This window comes from Haemaphysalis longicornis, unplaced genomic scaffold (genome assembly GCF_048455015.1).
Source record: "Haemaphysalis longicornis isolate Haplotype H1 unplaced genomic scaffold, Haemaphysalis longicornis Haplotype H1 scaffold_1, whole genome shotgun sequence".
NCBI classification, from domain to species: domain Eukaryota; kingdom Metazoa; phylum Arthropoda; class Arachnida; order Ixodida; family Ixodidae; genus Haemaphysalis; species Haemaphysalis longicornis.
This window is the reverse complement of record NW_027526203.1, coordinates 12193855-12214747: the sequence shown is the minus strand read 5'-3', so window position 1 is coordinate 12214747 and position 20893 is coordinate 12193855. Positions and strand designations below refer to the sequence as shown.

At 49.9% G+C, this 20893-nt stretch overlaps 1 protein-coding gene across 1 annotated transcript in view; it reads left to right on the top strand.

Moving 5' to 3' along the window:
- Positions 1-9878: 9878 nt before the first annotated feature.
- The window catches only part of LOC144155261 (uncharacterized), a 29392-nt gene continuing 18377 nt past the window's right edge, over positions 9879-20893 (top strand). The window contains exons 1-2 of the mRNA XM_077686628.1: positions 9879-10121; positions 10233-10460. Coding sequence (XP_077542754.1) covers positions 9879-10121; positions 10233-10460 — 471 coding nt within the window. The remainder of the gene's footprint in view (positions 10122-10232; positions 10461-20893) is intronic.

The window sequence follows — 20893 nt, the reverse complement described above, 5'->3', positions numbered from 1 at the left end:
TATTTGGGACCATTTGAAAACACGCACTTTCGGTAGAAAATTACCCAGGCTGTTTTATTGCAAAGGTTGTAATTGTTTACCCAAATTGATAAACAAAAATAGCGGAAGGAAGCTGGGGTGTAATGGCACATTAAGTTTGTATCGAATGAAGGAGAACAATATGTGAGTGACCCCGCACGGGGCACCTTGAGCAATCTTGGTGACGGTACTGGCGATACCGCGGACCCCGAGCCCCCAAACATAAGCTGGATCCAACCGTGGCGATGTGTTTATAGGTGGAGGGTTAGAAACCACGAACGGTGGCCGTCGGAGCCCAGGTCAAGCTCCGGCGGATGGGCTCCCTGTCTGTTCACCAGGCAGGGAGCTCCGGGACCTCTTTGGCTAACAGGGTAAGGTCAAAGAAGAAAGTACCCCCGTCTCCCTGCTTTTATACTATGCTATATGGCATTATCAAACCCCCCCCCCCAAACGTGATCGGTCCCTGAAAAGGGGCCGCACCGAAGTATCTTTTCCTTCATTGCCATCTTTGACATTTCCTGAACCAGATCATTACTCTCGATTTCTTGTCATGGAGTCCCTCAATCCAACCCACCCTCTTGCATCTCAGTCAGTCTTCTTGATCGCAAAATATCTTGAAGCCATAATAGGAAAATCATATAAGTGCAAAAAACAAAGGTCTGGTGAACTACTAATCGAGGTAAATGACAAGCAGCAGTCCACGAAGCTTCTAGCTCAGACTAGACTGGCTGATCTAGACATCAGGGTCACACCCCATCGAAGCCTCAACAGCTCGCAAGGTGTGATATCCGAGACGGATCTCTTGAACGAAACGGATGCGGATCTCCTTGCCGGCTTGAAGGATCAGGGCGTCACTGCCGTGAGACGCATCACTATCCGCAGAGACGACAAGGAGATTCCCACCAAACACATTATCTTGACTTTCGACCGCGCAGTTCTTCCACAATACATAAATGCAGGTTTTATCCGTTGCCCCATCCGTCCCTACATCCCGAACCCGCGGCGCTGTTTTAAGTGCCAGCGGTTCGGGCACGGTACAAACTCTTGCCGTGGCCGAACGACGTGTGCACCATGCGCGTCGCATGACCATCCGAGCGACAACTGTCCATCTGACACCCTCTCTTGTGTAAACTGCGGGGGGGGGGGGGGCGCATGCAGCCTACTCCCGCAAGTGCGAAAAATTTCAAACTGAAAAAAAGATAATCAACATCAAGGTAACTGAGAACATCACCTTCCCAGAGGCGCGAAAGAGGTTCGCCTCTTTCCCCCTGGGGAGGGACGCCGACGCAGCTCGCCGGGGGGCGGAGCGGCGTCTGGTTTCCACAGGGACCCAGTTTAGCGAGTCTGACCTGGTGCCTCCCCCCCCCCCCCCCCCCCTGGGTTGCCTCAGGCAGCCCAACCCGCCACCACGCCGCTTGCTGAGGCAGCAGCGGTTGTGGTGCCAACCTCTTCCGTCGGGACCGGTGCCGCTCCCGCCTCTGTCTCCCCGTCCTCCAGTGCGTTGGAGGGTAGCGAGGTGATGGACACCACGGGCCCCGCACTGGCTCCCACCGCCACCGCACCGCCCGTACCACTTTTGGCGTTCCCGACGCCCGCGGCGGTGGCGGCTCAAGCGAAGGGCTCCCGAAGTGGGGCCAAGTCCGGGGGGCCCGGTCCGTCGGGCACCCCTCGGACATCCGACGACGAGATGGACGTCGGGCCGTTCCTGCCTGCAACGCAGCGCAAGGAGCGGCCTCCGACGGCCAAGCCAGTAGAAAGGCCTAAAAAGCCTAATCCAAGAGTAACGGCCCCGAAAGACGACACATAAACACACACACGAACACACACACTCCAGTCATTCTTAAATTTAAATAATGGGAACAAAAAACATCATCCAATGAACTACAGAGGCCTCCTTAAAAATCTTGACGATGTGTATGAGATTCTGCATGCCAGTCAGCCAAGTATCATGTGTCTCCAGGAAACCCGCCTCAATTCTAAACAGACAAATTTCTTAAATAGTTACATGGTATTCACAAAGGACAAGGTTGGCTGCACACACTCTTCAGGAGGTGTGGCAATTGTCGCCCGGAAATCCTTAGCCTGCCACCCTGTCACTCTGAACACTGTCCTCGAGGTTGTAGCAATCCGTACGATAATATTTAATAGGTTGATAACGGTATGCTCCATTTACATCTCTCCTGATTTAGCACTTCTGAGCTCTGATTTCGAGGCGCTGGTTGACCAGCTGCCCTAACCATACATACTAACAGGCGACCTTAACGAGCACAACTCCCTTTGTGGCTCCTCCAGAACGGATGCCCGAGGTCGCCTGTTAGAGAAGTTTCTTACATCCTCCGGAGCATGCCTTTTCAACAAAAAACAGCCTACATACCATAACTTAGGACACAATACATACTCTCATCTTGACTTGGCTATTGGTTCCGCAGTTCTCTTTCCATGTCTTGAGTGGGGGGTGGGCACGGACCCATATGGTAGTGACCATTTCCCCACTTCATTAACGTATATAGGTATAGGCCCGTGCAGTCCATCGTCCCATAAAAGGTTTAATGAATCAAAAGCAAACTGGAGCACATTCCCACAAACATCTCAACTACACCACACATCCATAAAACACCTACACGTGGAGGAAACCGCCCAACTCGTCACGGCGCACATCCTGGACGCCGCCGAAAAGTCCATTCCCCAGGCCTCCAGTGGGTACCGCACCCCAAGGACGCCCTGGTGGAACGAGGACTGCAGGCGGGCGCGAGAGGCCCAGAACAAGGCGTGGGGTGTCCTTCGCCGGTACCCCACGTCAGATAACCTCATTTCTTTTAAACGGGCAAAGGCTTTTGGAAAGCGAGTGCGTCGTGAGGCGAAAAGGGAGAGTTGGCGCACCTTCCTCACTTCCATCAACTCATACACTGACACACACAAAGTCTGGACACGAATACGAAAACTAAAAGGACAACAGACACGCAGCCTGCCCCTGGTTAGTACAACAGGGGACACACTGGAAGACCAGGCTAACACACTTGCACAACACTTCGAACACGTGTCCAGTTCAGCACACTACACAAACACATTCATGAAACACAAAACATCTGTAGAAAAGAAGTCCCTGCGTGATAACAACAAGTCGCACACTTCTTACAATTCTCCTTTTTCAATTCATGAGCTGAAGGTTGCTCTGAGCACATATGAGCCTTCAGCTCCAGGTGCAGACAAAATCACATACACCATGATACAACACCTACACCCAGACACTCTAGAAACACTCCTACATCTATACAACAACATATGGCTTTCGGGGCACATTCCTCGCTCTTGGAGGGAGGCCATAGTAGTGGCTTTCCTGAAGGAAGGAAAGTACCCTTCCCCTCCCGCTAGCTACCGCCCCATCGCCCTCACAAGCTACCTGTGCAAGCTCCTCGAGAAGATGATAAACAGGAGACTCGTGTACTTCTTAGAGTACAACGGTCTTCTCGAGAGCTGCCAGGCGGGCTTTATTGCGGGGCGATCTACGAACGATCAACTCGTTGCGTTAGAGTCATATATTAAAGATGCTTTCCTGCATAAGCAGTACTGTATGACACTATTCTTTGATCTTGAAAAGGCGTACGACACTGCTTGGCGGTACGGCATCCTCAGCGATTTGAAGTCCTTTGGCATGTCGGGTAACATGATGAATACGCTTGTTAGTTACCTGTCTGAAAGAACGTTTCGCGTGCGAGTTGGAGCTGCACTCTCTAGGGTTCATGTGCAGGAAAACGGCGTGCCGCAGGGTGGTGTTTTGAGTTGCACTTTGTTTATTGTAAAAATGAATTCTCTTCGGAAGGCACTGCCACCATCGATCTCCTGTTCAATCTATGTAGACGATATTCAACTGTCCTTCAAATCGTGTAACTTGTCTATCTGCGAGCGCCAAGTGCAGCTTGGTGTGAACAAGCTAGCCGTCTGTGCAGATCGCAACGGTTTTAAATTTAATCCAGGAAAGTGCACTTGTGTTCTGTTTTCTAAGAGGCGTGGCATTAGGCCGGATCCAGACATTCGACTCCACGGTGCCTCTATTCCTGTCAAAAAGGAACACAAGTTTTTAGGTATAATCTTTGACGAAAAGCTCACATTCATCCCACACATAAAACAACTAAAACATAAATACTTAAAAACAATGAATATCCTGAAGGTTCTGTCGCACATCTCTTTTAGTGCTGACAAACAACTTCTTTTACGTGTTTTTACCAGCCTAATAGGTTCACGACTGGACTATGGTAGCGTTGTCTATGGGTCAGCCACTAAAACATCCCTCAGATTGCTGGACCCTGTGCTTCATCTAGGGCTCCGCTTGTCGTGTGGTGCCTTCCGAAGTAGTCCAGTAGAAAGCTTGTATGTAGAGTGCAACAAATGGAACCTACAACGTCAGCGAGCATACACAGACCTCCTTTATGCTTTTAAAATCTCATCCATGCCACACCATCCTTTTAAATCAGTTTTTCATGATACATCCATGACTGTACTCCTTTTAAATCGACCATCGTTCTCTGCGCCCTTCTCTTACAGAGTTAGAGAGGAAGCGTCAGAGCTTGCTGTCTCCTTTTTAGACACCATCCAAATTTCCGTAACAGATTTCATAGCACCATGGCATCTCCGCCCTGTGTCATGCGACACATCTTTCACACATGTTGATAAAAACCGAGCTCCCACATGTGCAATTCAGCAGCACTTCTTGTATCTGCAGGAGAAGTATCATTATTCTGAATTTTATACGGATGCCTCTAAGACTTCCACCTCTGTGTCTTGCGCGGCACATGGGCCCGGCCTTAGTGTCACTAGAACTCTGAATAGTCATACTAGTATCTTTACGGCAGAGGCTTACGGTGTACTTCTTGTTGTCAATCATATAGTTCAAAGCCACATCCCACAATCCATTATCTATACAGATTCTCTCAGTGTTGTGCGGGCACTGTCGTCAACAATGCCTTCGAAAAACCACGTTGTCAATCTGATCATCAAGGATATTATGTCGGTGTATGTACGCAAATTTGAACTGGTTCTTTGCTGGGTCCCCGGCCACAGTGGTATAGCCGGGAACGAAGCAGCGGACCGAATGGCTGCTGCTGCTACACTTTTGAATGCAGTAGACATAACCACATTACACTACACCGACGTGAAACCACACATCAGACAACAACTTCGCAAAACATGGCAAACACACTGGAGTGAACAAACAGACAACAAGTTACACGTAATAAAACCTCACTTGGGACCATACACCACCGACACACGCAATAGATACTCTGAAGTCGCCTTGGCCAGATTACGGATAGGGGACACACATGCAACGCACTCGCACCTGCTCACTGGATCTCCAAGACCTCTGTGCAGCAGGTGCGGAGAGGCCCTATCCGTGGTGCACATACTAATCACATGCAAGGCACTTCACACAACACGACACAAACACTTCCGAGAACTCTACAGACAACATATCCCACTACATCCATCGCTGTTTCTAGGTGACGATGCCATTGTTTCTGTGAAACGTGTGTTTGAATATTTGTCAGACGTTAAGTTTTTAAACCTCATTTCATATCACGCATAATCAAATATGGCCCTATACACCAGCCATTACTATTATCTTTAACTGATTTTACTCTGTTCGGTTGACATTTTTTTTACCTACCTTTTTGTGATAACCACTTCACTTCATTAAATAAACTTTTCTCTGGCGCTCTTTGCCCTTAGTCGGCCTTGCGCCATAAAAACGCCACCATCATCATCATCAATATGTGAGTGAGACCCCTCTTTATCAATCTACTCTAAGGAATGTGCCTTCTTAGATAAGTTCTTATCAATCTACTCTAAGAAATGTGCCTTCTTAGATAAGTTCTTTTTGTGTGTGCTCTGGTCGAATGCTTGTGGCCTTTTGTTATTGCTTTTTTCATACATGATGGACATACCCTAAATAAATCAGTTGCAAGTAGCGTCCGTCCTGTTAGTTCAATCCTGGGTGATTTGGTATAAAACAGCGCCTCATCCTAACGCCAAATACAAGCATAAAACAGCGCGGCACTTTTCTGCTGTGTATGTCTTTGTACCTACCTTGCTGAAATTAATAAGCGATGCAGGCATCATAGTGGGTAGCACAAGCCACATGCAGTAACTAGAGCTTCTATGTGCAGTTAAAATGCATTGTCCGTTTCCTTGTTCACCCTTCGCACTAACTTAAGATTACATGCTTTTTTAGATTCTTCTAAACTGAACACAAATGCTGGCACACGTCAAATTATGCAACGACTAAAGATCCAACAGGCTAGAATACACTACAAATTCAAACAGACTTGACAAGCTGATACACTACATACATACCGAAGCGGAGCTTGCAGGCTCTAGTAGAGTGAGGTTATTCATAGAAGTCCTGGGTAACTAGTCACTATTGCTAGGCATATTTCATCACAACTACGAGATAAAAGTGACGGCCGGAAGCACGCCGGCTAATACACGAAGAAGCACAGGCACCAATGTCGAAAGATTGCATGGAGCGTAAAGCTAGCCTTCCACTCTCCGATTCCTTGGCACAAACGGGTGGCGGCGCTGCACCAAATGCACCAAGGTGAGCCAACTTCACACAAGGATCGCACGGAGAACACTCAGCAGCAGTTTGATGAAAGCAACCAGCAAGATGGGCACATTTCCGGCGCTGCACAGTGGAGATCGGCTTCTTCTGTAGATCGTTTGATGCGCGATACCCGCTTCTAGGTTCTGTAGTGCTGGGCCGTGCTGGGCAGCATCACAGCAGACCGCAGCGACTAAAACCCACGACCGGAGCCGGTCGTGCTAAAACCCGCCCGCAACACGGTCGTTGTTCCGGGCGCGTTGCAAGTGTTGCCAGCATAGCCATGAGGGGCAGCGTCCAGCGTCGGTCGCGATCGGAACAAATCAGTGTTGCCAGCACGCGTTTCTCGAGTATGCTGGCAACAACGTCCGGTCGGCGGGCCGGTTTTAGTCGCTCCGGGCCGTGCCCGTAGTAGCCGTGTCATATATCCTTAATCTAAAAGAGAAGACGGACCGGTAAAAAGCGCAAAGGTTAGCGCTGGCCATTTGTTGGGACTTCCTGCAACCCCGCGCCTCCCGCAGGGAGCCCCTGTTACTTATAATAAAACTGTACCGATGGTCATCGTTCATACCTGCTGAGGTAGCACTTCTTATGAAGAAGAATACCCCTCACCCAGTCGGCCTCCATCGTGTGATCCCAGCGCAATCTCCTGCCGAATTCAAGTTGTGTTTAGAACCTGGCGCTCTTCCTCATATCATATTAAGAGTGCAAGCAAAACAACCTCCCCCTTCTTCCATCCACTCTTCCCACCATACAGCTGTGGGAGAACCTGGTGACTAACAGCGATCTGGATATTCAGACAATTCTTCCTCCAGAGCGAAGGCTGCCCGCTCATGGCATGGATTTTTGAAATTGGGACCACTCCCACTTCACAGGCTCAATAAAACGTTTTTCACTCGCTGACTCACTCGCTCAAGCGCACCATCTTGGTTCAATTTTTTTAGCGAGAGTTGCAGTAAAATACGAGCGGCAGTCGTTTCACATTACCACGACGCGCCTGCGGTTGGAGCCCATGTATTGACAGCAGGCAGGAGCTTCTGAGTGTGTACCGCTTCACGATGAACTAGCCAAATATGACAACTAACAAATAAATGAACAGGTGTTACAGCCATAAGTGTCATTAAAATAATGGCCCACCCAGGCACCGGCGGGTACTACAGCTAGTTGAAAGAATAAAATTAAGATCGAATTAGGCCAAACCTCCGCCTGAATCCGTACCACAAGCGAATAGTTTCATTTGTCTCTGTTATTTTGATTCTGCTGTAACCATGTTAACATACATTAATCTCTCACAAACATTGCGCAAGTGAGAAGGAGCAAACTACCATCAGTAGGGTGGTAGTATTATCATAACTAAATTGTAGTGGCCTCAGAGGTTGAAATTATGTTGTGCCATTGATTTTATATGCGATGAGGCGCGCCGTAGAGGAGGGCTCCGGATTAATTTTGACTACCTGGGGATCTTTAACGTGCGCCGAAATCTCGTACACATTGGCATTTTTGCTTTTCGCCTCCATCAGAAAAGCAGCCACCGCGGCCGGGAATGGAACCCGCGTCCTCGTGCTCAGCAGCACGAGCACGGAGCACGAGCCACTGAGCCACTGCGGGTGGTTATGTTGCGCCATGAATCAGTTGAGGCGGACCAAATCAGCCATAAACAGTATGACCCGTACCAGGCTTGCCAGTACTGTCGGTAGCTTTTCCTTACGTATTCTTCGTGTTCGCACCTTGTTTCAGTTGCGGCACAAATGGTTTTTCCACCGAATATAATGTGCCAGGTGTCAAAGACAGCTTTGAAAAAAATGTCACGCCGACAATTAAACTCCCAAACTACCTTCGGGGTAGGGCAAAATAGCCTTCGGATGTTTATATCCGACAGCTTTATAACCACAAGTTCAGACTGCTTAAAGCGACGCGCTGAATAATCAGTGAAATATTCTCTGGCTTTTCTATTCGTTGCACCAGGGGAGTCAATTCAATACAGGAATGTGTAGTTCTCGTCCCCTTGACGTGCAGTTTTAGTCCTGTAGAGGATACTGTGCAAACTGCATGAAAACCCCATTTCCCCTAACCCTGAATGTCGTGCAGGGCAGCTGCCCAGAGCCGGGAGGGGCACTGCCTGCCAAGTGACCAACAACGAGCCGGACAAAGGCGCCGCGGGACCAACCATTTCCGGCATGGCGCACCGAAATGCTCCACAAGAGGGCTTCGCACAACTGGATTCCTCCATCTCGGCCAACCGCCTCCTCCTATGCGGGTCTCCGCAACACGCCCCAGGGTGTTGCCGGTCGGCTGTCACCAGGCTCACCGCAGTGACCTCGGTCAGTACGGAAAGACGCTGTACGAGGGGATAATCGAAACACAAGCAGGTAATACGAACCAATTTTAGTACGCTCTGCAGGCTTTGAAGTAAACAATTCCACTGGTTGCTAGAAGGGGGAAACAACAACATTAAGCATGAAGTAATTATGCGGGGCAACAGAAGGCAAAGCCAATGGGCAAACACGGCAACTTGCATTTGAGAACACCATTCGGTAGACAGATGTCACTAGCATAGGACAAGCAAGCACTTATCCAAGAAAACACGTATTTTTGGTTAAATGTTTCAAAGAGGCGCACGCGCTGTCCACGGTTAAACAACGCATAATGGCAGAAAACAGTCTCGGGGAAGAAGTCGGCAAGAACAGCACGTGAAGCTCTGAATGTGCTTCAGGAGGTTCAGAGCCTCATTATTGCCTATGTTTTCGGTTTTTTACGTCCACGAAGTATTGATTCCTTATTGACACTAAGCAGCTCCGACTGACGGCGCAGAGAAATGCAATAACTTGCCTCCTTTCAAGTCATTGCTGCTTTCATGGATGCAATCATCAGTACAGTTTCCGGTTTGTCCAACATAAACCCGACCGCCCAGTATTGTTATCAAACACACAGCACAAAAAAAGCAAGGTGGAAAGTCAGGCAGCCACCTCTTTGTTCTTTATCGCGTTTCCTATCGGCAGCTGTTTGCACGACAGGAGGCAGCTGTTTGATCGACTCTGCCGGCCCCTTGGCCGAGCCCATCACGCAGAACTAGACGGCAGCCGGCAGCAGGCCGACCCGCCTGCAAACCAGCCCTGCAGAGAGCCCAACAGAGCGGCCCTACTGCGCAGCCGGGGCCACGTTTGGATCGCGAACCGCGCGGCAAGCTTCGGTATGGCCCACCGCAATCGAAGGAATGCCACAATGGGAACGCTCTTCAGTGAGTCTCTTCAAACCTGCGGCCAGTATGCGCGGTATTTTTGCCTCGCAGGCCCACAACCTGGCCACCTCGTTCTGGCTCGCCAACCGGCCACACATGACCGCGGACGTGGACTCGGCCGGCCCCCTGGCCGAGCCCATCACGCAGAACAGGACGGCAGCCGGTAGCAGGCCGACCCGCCTGCAAACCAGCCCTGCAGCGAGCCCAACGGAGCGGCCCTACTGCGCACCCGGGGCCACGTTTGGATCGCGAACCGCACGGCAACCTTCGGTATGGCCCACCGCAATCGAAGGAGTGCCACAATGGGAACGCTCTTCAGTGGGCTTTTTGAACGCAACGGCCAGTATATCCGCTTACCTGCACGGTATTTTTGCCTTGCAGGTTCACAACTTGGCCACGTCATCCCAGCTCCACAAACGGCCACACATGACCCCGGACGCGGAGGACTCTGCCATCAACAGTATGGCCGAGCCCCTCACGCAGAGAAACTGGACTGCATCCGGCAGCAGCCTGACCCGCCTGCACACCATCCCTGCAGCGATCCCCACGAAGCAGCCCGTCTGCGCACCCGATGCCACGTTTGGATCGGGAACGGCCTATCAAAATTCGGTATGGCCCACCGCAATAGAAGGAGTTCCCCAATGGGAACACTATTCAGTGAGCTTGTAACCGCAACGGCCAATGTATTCGCTCACCTACACTGTCTTATTGACACCACCGTTATTAAAGGGACACTGAAGGCATATAGGAAGTTTGATTTGATTGATTGATTGATTGATTGTGGGGTTTAACGCGCCGACGCAACGCAGGCGATGAGGCGCGCCGTAGTGGAGGGCTCCGGATTAATTTTGACCACCTGGGGATCTTTATCGTGCGCCGAAATCTCGTACACACGGGCGTTTTTGCTTTTCGCCTCCATCAGAAAAGCGGCCGCCGCGGCCGGGAATCGAACCCGCGACCTCGTGCTCAGCAGCGCAACGCCTTAGCCACTGAGCCACCGCGGCGGGTTTATATAGGAAGTTGGGCCCAAGCGAAAGCTCATGTGCTCCAAAGCTCCTTCGCCTTTATTCGGCGGCGAAAGATGCTTTAATTTCCGAGGAATTACCAACTGAAAAAAGCATTTCCTTTCTCCCGCCATTTTATCACGTTTCGCGAGGGCCTCCGGAGGGCGGAAGCGAGGGAGTTAGCGGTGTGGTCTAGCAGGAAAACTTAAACCTACCAAGCCAAACATTGTGGCCGCAGGAGCCAGTGGTCGCGCACTCGGCGCACACGACAAAAGAACTTGCCCGCCCCAAGCTTCCATTACCTGCATGCTAGTTTCTGTGAGTCAATCTTGGTGTCGCAAGAGACGTGATATTTTGGCTAAACAATGCGAATGTGCAGCGCACCCTTTTACTTTACCCACAAAACCTCTAGCCGACAGCGCAACCGCAGCGAGGACGACGGCAGGGGCGCTCTTTTTATTTGCATTCTCGTTATGGATAGTCGGGTTTTAGTGGCTTCGATGCACTCAGCTTAACAACGTGGCGCCGTCTGTTAGTTTAACTTGTAACAGTGTGCAGCCCTAAATTTTTTCCGCTGTTGATTGTTGATTGTTGACTATTTGGCGAAGCGAGTTGCCTATTATCCCATCTGCAGAAGCGTGCCTAGAGCTTTCCCGAGCGCCCAAACCACTACTAACAAACGCCGTGGCGCCAGTATGGAATGAAAAACGTGCATAACGTGATACAAATATCATTTTACCCAAGTACGCACCGTAGTGGAAACTACGCAACACACAACACCCTTAATCAGAGACCCTGTGTCACGCACACATTTTATTCAACTTCAAGACAATCAACAAATGCTTTCGAACAAACACATCGTCACGGCATGCGCTTTGAGGCTGAAGCACGAAATTAATAGGCGATGATGCATCGCCTCCTGTTCGTCGTGCCGGGTAGCACTCGCTTCTTGCGATTTGGGGGGGGGGCGGACAAGTCACTTCACTCCTGCGGAAGCCGAGAAGTTTTTTAAAAAAAATCGCGCACACTCTACATAGCCGGTTTGGGGTTGTGAAAATTCCAAAATAGTGAAAATTCCCACATTGGGATAGTGAAAATTCCAAAGTAGTAAGCGCAGTTCCACCCGTAGGAGCACGCCGGCGAATTTCAACGCAAAGCGAGCGCGACTACAACACACGCACAGCTTCGGGTGCCGGCCTGGGTGCAAAACACTGCTCGCGCAGACAGCGCTACGTGTAGGAGCAAAAAACTTGTTCTATCAGAAGCAAATTACGGCCCACAGAAGAGCGGAACGGGGAAGGCCGATGCGCTACTTACCGCCATGATGTAAAGAAGGAGATAGCCGACATGCGTCTACGCCAAACGTACTGTAACCATCGCAACCGTCACAGGCGCCGCGGCTTCACAGCTTGCGAAAGTCGGCACGGCTTCAGTTGTACCTGTACAATTATAAATGTTTACGAGTAATGAAAGTTAACGTGCAAAGAAATATTTTGTGTGTTTATCTGAGAGATTGTGTGCGCGGTTGTCGTTCTGTTGTTCGTCACGTGGCTCTTGGCACATCCGCTCAGTCGCCGTTGACGTCATCTCTGCTGGGTGACTGATAGCTTAACTTCATTATTTACGCGGTTGTTTTCAAGGTACTGCCCAAGAGACGGGTATATTCGTTTTCTGCGGATGCCAATCTATCTATTTAGACCAACTTCGGTTTTTTTCTTCAGTGTCCCTTTAACTCGGGCTTATTGTAAGCGCCATGTAATTGCTACGAATTTTCGGTTGCATTGCCAAACGCACGTTTAGCAGTGAAATACATTATGTTTGTTTTAATAAGTTACTATCCATTTTCGCGTTTGTCATACGATATTGAAGAAACTTTGGGCATCGATCGCAAATTTACCGGTGACGTAACTTTGGCTCTAAACAGACCTGGGTGGCTCCGTGCCTCAAACGTTGCGCTACAGACCCAAGGACGCGAATACGAAGCACGGCGCGGCGGCTGTTTTTTCGAGGGAAGAAAAACTAAGAGGCACGTGTGCGAGACTTTGGTGCATAAGATATACCCTCAGGTTGTCTAAACTAATCCGTAGGATTCCACTACGGTGCTTCTCGTTTCCCATGTGTAGCTCCGGTGTGAGAAGCATCTTCTTTTTAGATGCGCGCATCTCTTGCTCTGGGGTATGTCCCTCCTGCGTCGTCGTCGGCGTCCGCACACCACCTGCGCATGCGCAACTCTCCTCCTTACACCCACAACTGCGCGATACTACACTATAAAAAAAAGAAATAGTTAGGGGGGCCCGGTTTCGATCCCACGACTCCCTGGCTGCAACGGGAGGTACGCGGTGCTCTTCCCACTACGCTACAAATCGGGTACAGGAGCAAGTGCTACGAACGCGCCTTATGTCGTTGACTCATTCAAACTACGTCAAGAAGCTACTGATACAACGAAGGCACGCGAAGCTGAACGTCAACGGAAACAACGAACTGAAAACTTTAGAGGAGGATGTTGAATTTCCCGTGGGAAAGCTGTGGCGGTAAGCGCCACGCGCCTTGCAGCTCAACCAGCCCCGTCCGCAGCGCCTCTGATGCTGATTGTGGCGGTTCAGTCAGCGCTCGCTCTCGTTCCCGCGTATGAGAACACCCGCATGTGATGGAATGCATCATACGCGTTCACAACACGTTTCACCCGATTTAGAGAATCAACCCAATGGAAACGCCAACTGAACCCCCCGATGCGCCGCATCACATCAGGGTTCCCTCGCGGGAAGATGGGCGTAATTTTAAGTGCGTAGCACTTCAGGGCCTAGGCTTGGCGTCATAGGTCGACTGGGCTCACGGTATCTAGCTACTGTAGTCACGCGGCGTCATGCACCCAAACAGAGGCTTCGAAAAGATCACCGCTTCTCCTGGTAGGGATCGAACCTCCATTGCGCCACATACACACACGTTCCTTATATGTAGAATGTTGAAGGTGATATTTGCGCTGCGCCGTTGCCGCGGAGGCAGCTGTTGCTAGGCCGCAAAATAGTTACACAATAATATAAAAGAAGGAATAAATCGCGAATTATAGTATTAATCAGAGTTACTGGATATAGACAGTTGCGAAACTCCCCATAGGCCCCATGTATCGAAAGCCGGTCTTCGGTTGCCCCCCTGCGCCGGGGCAAGCACGGGGCAAGTTGACTAGCCTGTCGTCTGTCGGCAGGACGTTGAAGCAGTACTCAAGTGCTTGAGGCTGCTGCCGCAAGTCATAAAAAGAAAAGCCGCAAAAACACAAATAAATTTTACGTAATTATTGTGTTTTAATTTAAAAAGCAGTCTTTATTTTACAAAAGAATTTTGAATAATAATAGTTTAGCGAAGTTCCGTTTTCATCTCCTAGGTGCCGCGCGCGTCGACTTGCACCTCAGCTTCCACGGAGTGGGGGGGCTAGCGCCGCCCGGATTCTGAAGCGGAGTTTCGCAACTGTCTATATTAAGTAACTCTGGTATTAATTACCTCAAACGATTGAAAACACAATGTATTGTTTTATAGGGCTGTCGAGGTGCTGCGTCGCCCTCTCTTGACTACTTTCAGTATCAACGCCAGGCTCATACAGAAAATAGTCAAGAGAGGGCGTCACAGCCTCGCTGGTGAATCATTCCTCCGCACTTGACAGCTTGCATGTGAAGCGGAATTGCTTTAATTTTCTTTTATTCGGCTCCCAATTATGACACTCGCGATAATTGTTTTTAAGTAGTTAACATGCATACCATCACTTACAAAAACCTTGAAAAAATCGCTTACTTAAAGCCTTGTGTAGCGGTTTCCAAAGGCAGGTGCGGCGGATCAAACCTCTCGTTCGGTGGCCGTGATTACAATCAAACAAAATGGGGAGTAGCCAGAAATATTAGTGTTCGCAATATACAACACACGCTTTGTCATAACGTCCGTACCTGAAACGCGCGAGCAGACTCGGGGGCTTTGAGGCCTACAAAAAACGTATCGTATCGGTGAAGTCTTGGCGTTGTAACACAAAGGAGCATGATGTGTCAGTCGCCAAAAAACTAAAAGTACTGACCACCATGTTCAATAGGTCTGCGCCGAAACAATCCGCCTTCCTCGCAAACGGCTCGTAGAGTTCAGAAGATCAGAGCACACTAAATTTACACTTCACCGTGAAAAACTAACCATTAGTCTCGCAATAATGTCAGAATTTCCATGTTTAAAAAAATTGCGCCCACCTCCCCGCGAGGGGAACCCTGTGTAGATGCGACGCATCGTGGGGTTCACTTGGTGGTTCCGTTGGATTGATTCTGAAATCACGTGAAACGTGTCGCGAACGCGTATGATTATTATGTTTTATGATTATTATTATGTTTTATTGGCCAATATTGGTAAATCTCTCTAAGTGGTATGCCTGAGGCTTCGCTGTCGCAACGACCTTTACTCCATCATTGTTGCTGTAAGTGGGAGCTTCTTTTCTTTTATTGCAAGTGTTAATCATTGCCCCATCATGCGTTGTATCAGTAGCTTCTTGACGTAGTTTGAATGAGTCAAGGATATAAGGCGCGTTCGTAGCATTCGATTCTGTCTCGGTTTTGTGGCGCAGTGGGAAGAGCACCGTGTACCTCGCGTTCCGCCCACAGGGTCGTGGGATCGAAACCGGGCGCCGCTAACTGTTATTTTTTTATAGTGTAGGGGGAGGGGTGTGGACGGACAACGCCGTATGGAGGGACAAGGCAAGTGAATGAGATGCAGTCGCATCTATAATGGTCGGCCGACTACTTACACAACTGTCTGCTTTCCTTTCTAGAAGCTTGCACCACACCTCTTTGCCATTATAACATGCCAATAAAACAAAACTGTTAAAGAAAAGATTCCCTTTGAAGCCCCTTATAAATGATGGATTGACACTTGGTCATGGTGACCAGAACCCGGCTTAACCAATTGACTTCAAATCCTCAGCTGTTGCCCATCTTGCAGCTCCACTGCGTTTCGGCGCAACCACCGCAAGAAACGTTCCGCAAGATTATATAATACTTGCATGCCGCATTCTACAGTACAGCCCCACTTGTACATCTTACTCTTTACAAACAGTCGCACTCCTCTCAACATAATCGAAGTCTTCCCAGCAACCTGTTATCTGCGGCGTTTGTACTGTCTGCCTGAGGCAGATATTATTCCCTCCACGACTTGCATGAGCCCCGAAACATTTAGGGGAAAAATGGCATCAAATGGCCGTTCCCTTCCAATCCGAAATCGAACCTTTACATGCTCTTACCTGCCATTCAAATTGAAAAAACAGAAACAGAATCAGAAAAAGTTTCAGATGACATCCACGTTTGTGTCTTTAAGATGTATGACGCGATAGCATTACTTCGACTGCCATGGGGCGTGTTGGAACGGAACTGCTGTAGTTGCGCTTTATGCTTCACTAGCACTGAAAGTCCGCGAAGAGAAAGACTAGCAGCAAGGATGTCTAATCACCGTGTCCCATGAGAGATGTGAGCGTAAAAGGTTGCGGCTGGGGGGTGTTGGTCAGTTTGAGCAAGAAGGTGGCAGTGTCAGTGTTTCAAAGTGTTTATTTGCCGGAGTAAACGATTTTTCTTTTTTGCGAAGAAAGACAGAGAGGGGGGGGGGGGGGGGGGGGGCGGGAGATCTTTTTTTTTCCTCCGAATTTTCTTATTTCGTCCCTCCATAGAGTTAAAGGCCGTCCCCTTTTTCTAGACCCCTTTCTGGGTGTCCATTCTGTTGCCCTGGTGGCCCACCGGTGGTCGGTTTGTTTGACTGCAAAAATTGCGAGTTGAAGGGCTGCCTTATACACTGTATTGATAGTGTTGTTTATTTCATCGTCCTGTCTGCGGGGGAGTTAGTTGTTGGGCAGGCTCACTCAAATCCGGCTTATGATCAGCGGCTGCATTAGCCTTATCGTCCTGCTCCCATTCCTGCTCTTAATGTGGGCACGTGGTTAAAGGAGCCAGGCAGACAAAATACAAGGTTGTTTTCTTCGATAGATTTTATGTTTTATACTGCCCTAAGCACTTGTCTGGCAGCAAATGATGCTTATTCAGTGAGAAATTAAACATTTTAAGCCAAAATTTCTACTTTCCCCCTGAATTGTGTTTTCGTGACGCCAGCCATACCCAGCTTTCTCGCTCAAAATTCCGACCTCTCAGGAACCTAAGGAAACCACTTCAGGAAAGTGATATTTGGCACAAAGCAAGAAGTTAACGTGGAGATGAAAACACTAGAAGAATATTCCGGGATTCTGAATATTTTATGTGCAATCCGCTGTCAAATCTTACTCCCAATGCATTTCTATGGAATAGTTTCCATGGCTCAGGAACCTAGCGCTCAAACGTGCAAGACTTGAAACTGCGCAAAGCAAGTTTTCACCCCCAATATTAGCAGCGCAAAATAACTTTCAATTACGCTAAATAAGTGCAAAGTAATCGCTGTTGAAAGGACTGCCATGAGCGGGAAAGCTGCACATGAATAGGCATCTAGAGCAGGTCCTTAACCTGCTGATTAGGGCTGCTACCGTCTCATAGGCGGACGATTGGTTATCTTGTTTATCTCCCACTTTAGGAGATGGCGCTGCAATACCGCTGAAGTGCTCGTGTTCGCTATTTGCTTCTGGCCGGACTTCTATACCTGCCGTATTTTTATACCTGCTCGTACTACCCGTGCACTAAAACATATGCTATGACTCGACAAACATGTTTGTCGAAAACTCGAGAAACATGGTCATGTAAGTGACTGTGCAACTTATGTCAGTTGGTGAGTGTTGTGTCAGACAAGTCCAACGCGTGCGACGGCTGTGTTAGGCAGTGTCAGACGACAAAGGGCCGCACAAACTGCTTCGGTACTTACGTGTTCGTTCGTAACTTTTATTGTTCTACCCACAGTTCTTAATGCCATAAAAAGGATGTGCCCTAATTTTAAGCGCAAAAGCTCGTTTGGCAAGCTTTTAAGCCCTGGCTAATTTGCGCTTGCTTTTTCGGGCCTCAGCCAATCGCACAGCTGGACATATGACATCACAGGTTCTGTTGCGTGAAATCACCTAGTGGGTCGCATGGCCATTCACTTTTTTTCCTAATTATATAGCTTATCTGAGTGAAGTTGGCGTTAAACGTGGTGTCAGTGTGGTTCCAGAGACGGAATCTTTCGAATGAACCCAACTTGCGTTTTGTCTGCATGGCCCCTTAAATTTTTTTTTTTTGGCGATTGTGAGATCGGCGCTGCCGCTTGACTCAAGGGCCACGCCGAGCATTCTTACATGACTGCTCTCTCGGAGGGTATCCGCCGCGGTGGCTCAGTGGCTAAGACGTTGCACTGCTGAGCACGAGGTCGCCGGTTCGATTCCCGGCCGCGGCGGCCGCTTTTCTGAGGGAGGCGAAAAGCAAAAACGCCCGTCGGTGAGAGATTTCGCCGCACGTTAAAGATCCCCAGGTGGTGAAAATTAACCCGGAGCCCTGCACTACGATGCGCCTCATCGCCTGCGTTGCGTCGGGACGTTAAACCCTGAAATCAATCTATCTCTGGGAGGATATCTGTACCTATTTTTGAGGGTGACATTTACCTTTGATTGATTGATTGTAGGGTTTAACGCGCCGACACAACGCAGGCGATTAGGCGCACCATAGTCGAGGGCTCCGGATTTATTTTTACCACCTGTGGATCTTTAAAGAAGCATTGCCACAAAAGTTTTGCATTTGTTTTTTTTGTTGCGATAAGTAGCTAATGATCTGCATATCACGTATACAAACCTCATTTACTTGAGCATGCGGCGGTTGTTTAATTAGAGGCGTTTTCAATGCGGCCAGTCGCAGTTTCGGTTTCAGCGGGTGGCGTGAAACGCGAGATTTTGTGCAAAGCTTACCACGTGACCGTCGGACGGATATCAGTCGGACGGATTAGTCAGATAGATCAGTAGGTAGGGGCGAATGCCCCTACCTACTGATCTCGTCAGCCGCTTACCCAAAAAGCGACCGTGGACGTGACGCAGGCGCTGCGAGTGCAAATTGCTGCCGCGGCTACAGACCGACACGCGACGCTTGTCGAAGCCTAGGTAGTGTTGCGACCGGGCGGGGGCACCCGATCCGAGCTCCGTGGCCTCCGACATACGAGTGGTAGCGTGTATGATGCGAGCGGCCAGCCGGTGTTGCAGCCGTGAAGAAGTCCAGAAGCCGTAGGCTAACGTAACTGTTTACTTCATAGCGAGAGGTGAGCCGAAGCCAAAGAACAATGCCCCGACGGGCGAGGTTACAATACAGGACTCGAGCAGAGCGACAACATCGATTCGCTGCTCTAACAGGAATGGTTTACAACGCTTGGGCAGATCTATTTATACCCAAAAGCGATAACGGTCAAACTCAACAACCGGGAACACGCACAACACTCTTTCCAGAGTTCGTAAACCGTTCATAGCCTCGGGCACGTTGAGTCCGAGAGAGGGGAGAGAGGAGGACTCCGTTGCGATCGACGGGGCCTCTGTGTCCTTGAAGAGCGTGGAGACGAGCCTCGCAGGCAGCCGCCGAAGTTTTGAAATGCGCGAGAGCAAAGCGTCTGACGCGGCTTGTCGCAACTTGTTGCCGACATGGTTGCGCCTGTTTTCGAAGGAGCACGCAGGGGCTTCGCCGCACAGCCGAGGAGTGATGCGGGACAGTACGGCGGCGCTGGCCGATTCCTAACAGCCTCTCCGCCGGGGGTCCGAGATCCCGATGGATAAGGGTCTGCAACCGTTGTCCGGAGGGATGCTGTCGAAGGGAAGTGTTCGGCAGACGCTCGACTCCAGGCCTTGGCTGTACGACACCGTGCTGGAGCTTCACCGGGCGGGTCACTGGACGAGTAGTGGCTCCCCAAGAACGTCTCTGGCTTGGTCAGGCAAGCAACAGAACAACACAGGAAGACACAACCGCATCGCCGGCAAGTGCGAAGACAAATCCACACTGAAGCTCTACCAGGCTTTTAGTTGCGAAAAAGTACGCGAATCACTAACTACTCTAGATATATTTTGGCCCAGCAGTACTTTAGACAAGTGACAAACTTGAAAGGTGACATTTCGCATGATTGGAAATGTCCCACACACACAAAAAAAATGCAATCGTAAAGGGCGAAACCTGTGTCAGGAAAAACAATGCAATAGAGAAAGTCAGGCGTCTACATGCCACTTCTCGCGCCGAGAGCTGCGATTTGAGCTCCCGTCATTGCTCCGAGCTTTCCCCAATTTGTATCGCACTTTAGGTGAGCCCGTTCTCTGAAAGAGACTGCTGCGACCGCGTGAAATCACACCTGTCGTCTCGTTCGACAAAGGTCGAGCGCGCGGAGGAGCGAACGAGATTTTCCAACTTTCAAAGGAGAGGCGCGCACTCCTTTTTGGAGGCGGCGTTCCCTTGGCGCGATGCGAGCTCACGGCTTTGCCCCTTGGCGTGCCCGCACTGAAACCCGCGCCACAAGTACGCGCGGAGGTTTTTCCTCTCTCCTCGTTGCTCGCCTTTTTACGAACGCGTTCGGCAAGCAAACGCCGGAATGCGTTTACGTTCTTTCCCTTAGGCTGGTCGGTTCCCGACTTCGGCTCAGCCGTAGACGACACCGGATTCTCAACAAGCTCAGCCGATGTTGGCCTATTATCGGGAGCATCAGCTGGGAGTGACAAGGCCACGAGCCGCTCTTTAGACACCTCGTAACTTCCAACAGACCCTATCTCGTCATCCCTCGCGTTTTCGGCGACAGCCTCAGCACGCGAAGGCCGAAGTGTGTTCCCGTTCTCCTTCCTAACTGCTAGAACTACACTACAACCAGGCTGCTCTGTCTCAAAAGACGGCTCAGCCGCCCTAGACACCTGAATCTCTACGAGCTCAGCTGGCCGTTGCTCGAGGTCAGTTACCTGAGCTGGTGGCAGGACGGAATCGGCTTGCTCAGTGGCGAGATCGTCAGGACTCCCAACTGAACCGTGCAAACCGTTCGCTGCCTCGGCTGCAGGCTTTGCCACAACGTCGGTCTCTTCTGAACTGCCGCCGCCCGAAGAAACAACCTCCGTTTCAGCGGACTCGTGTT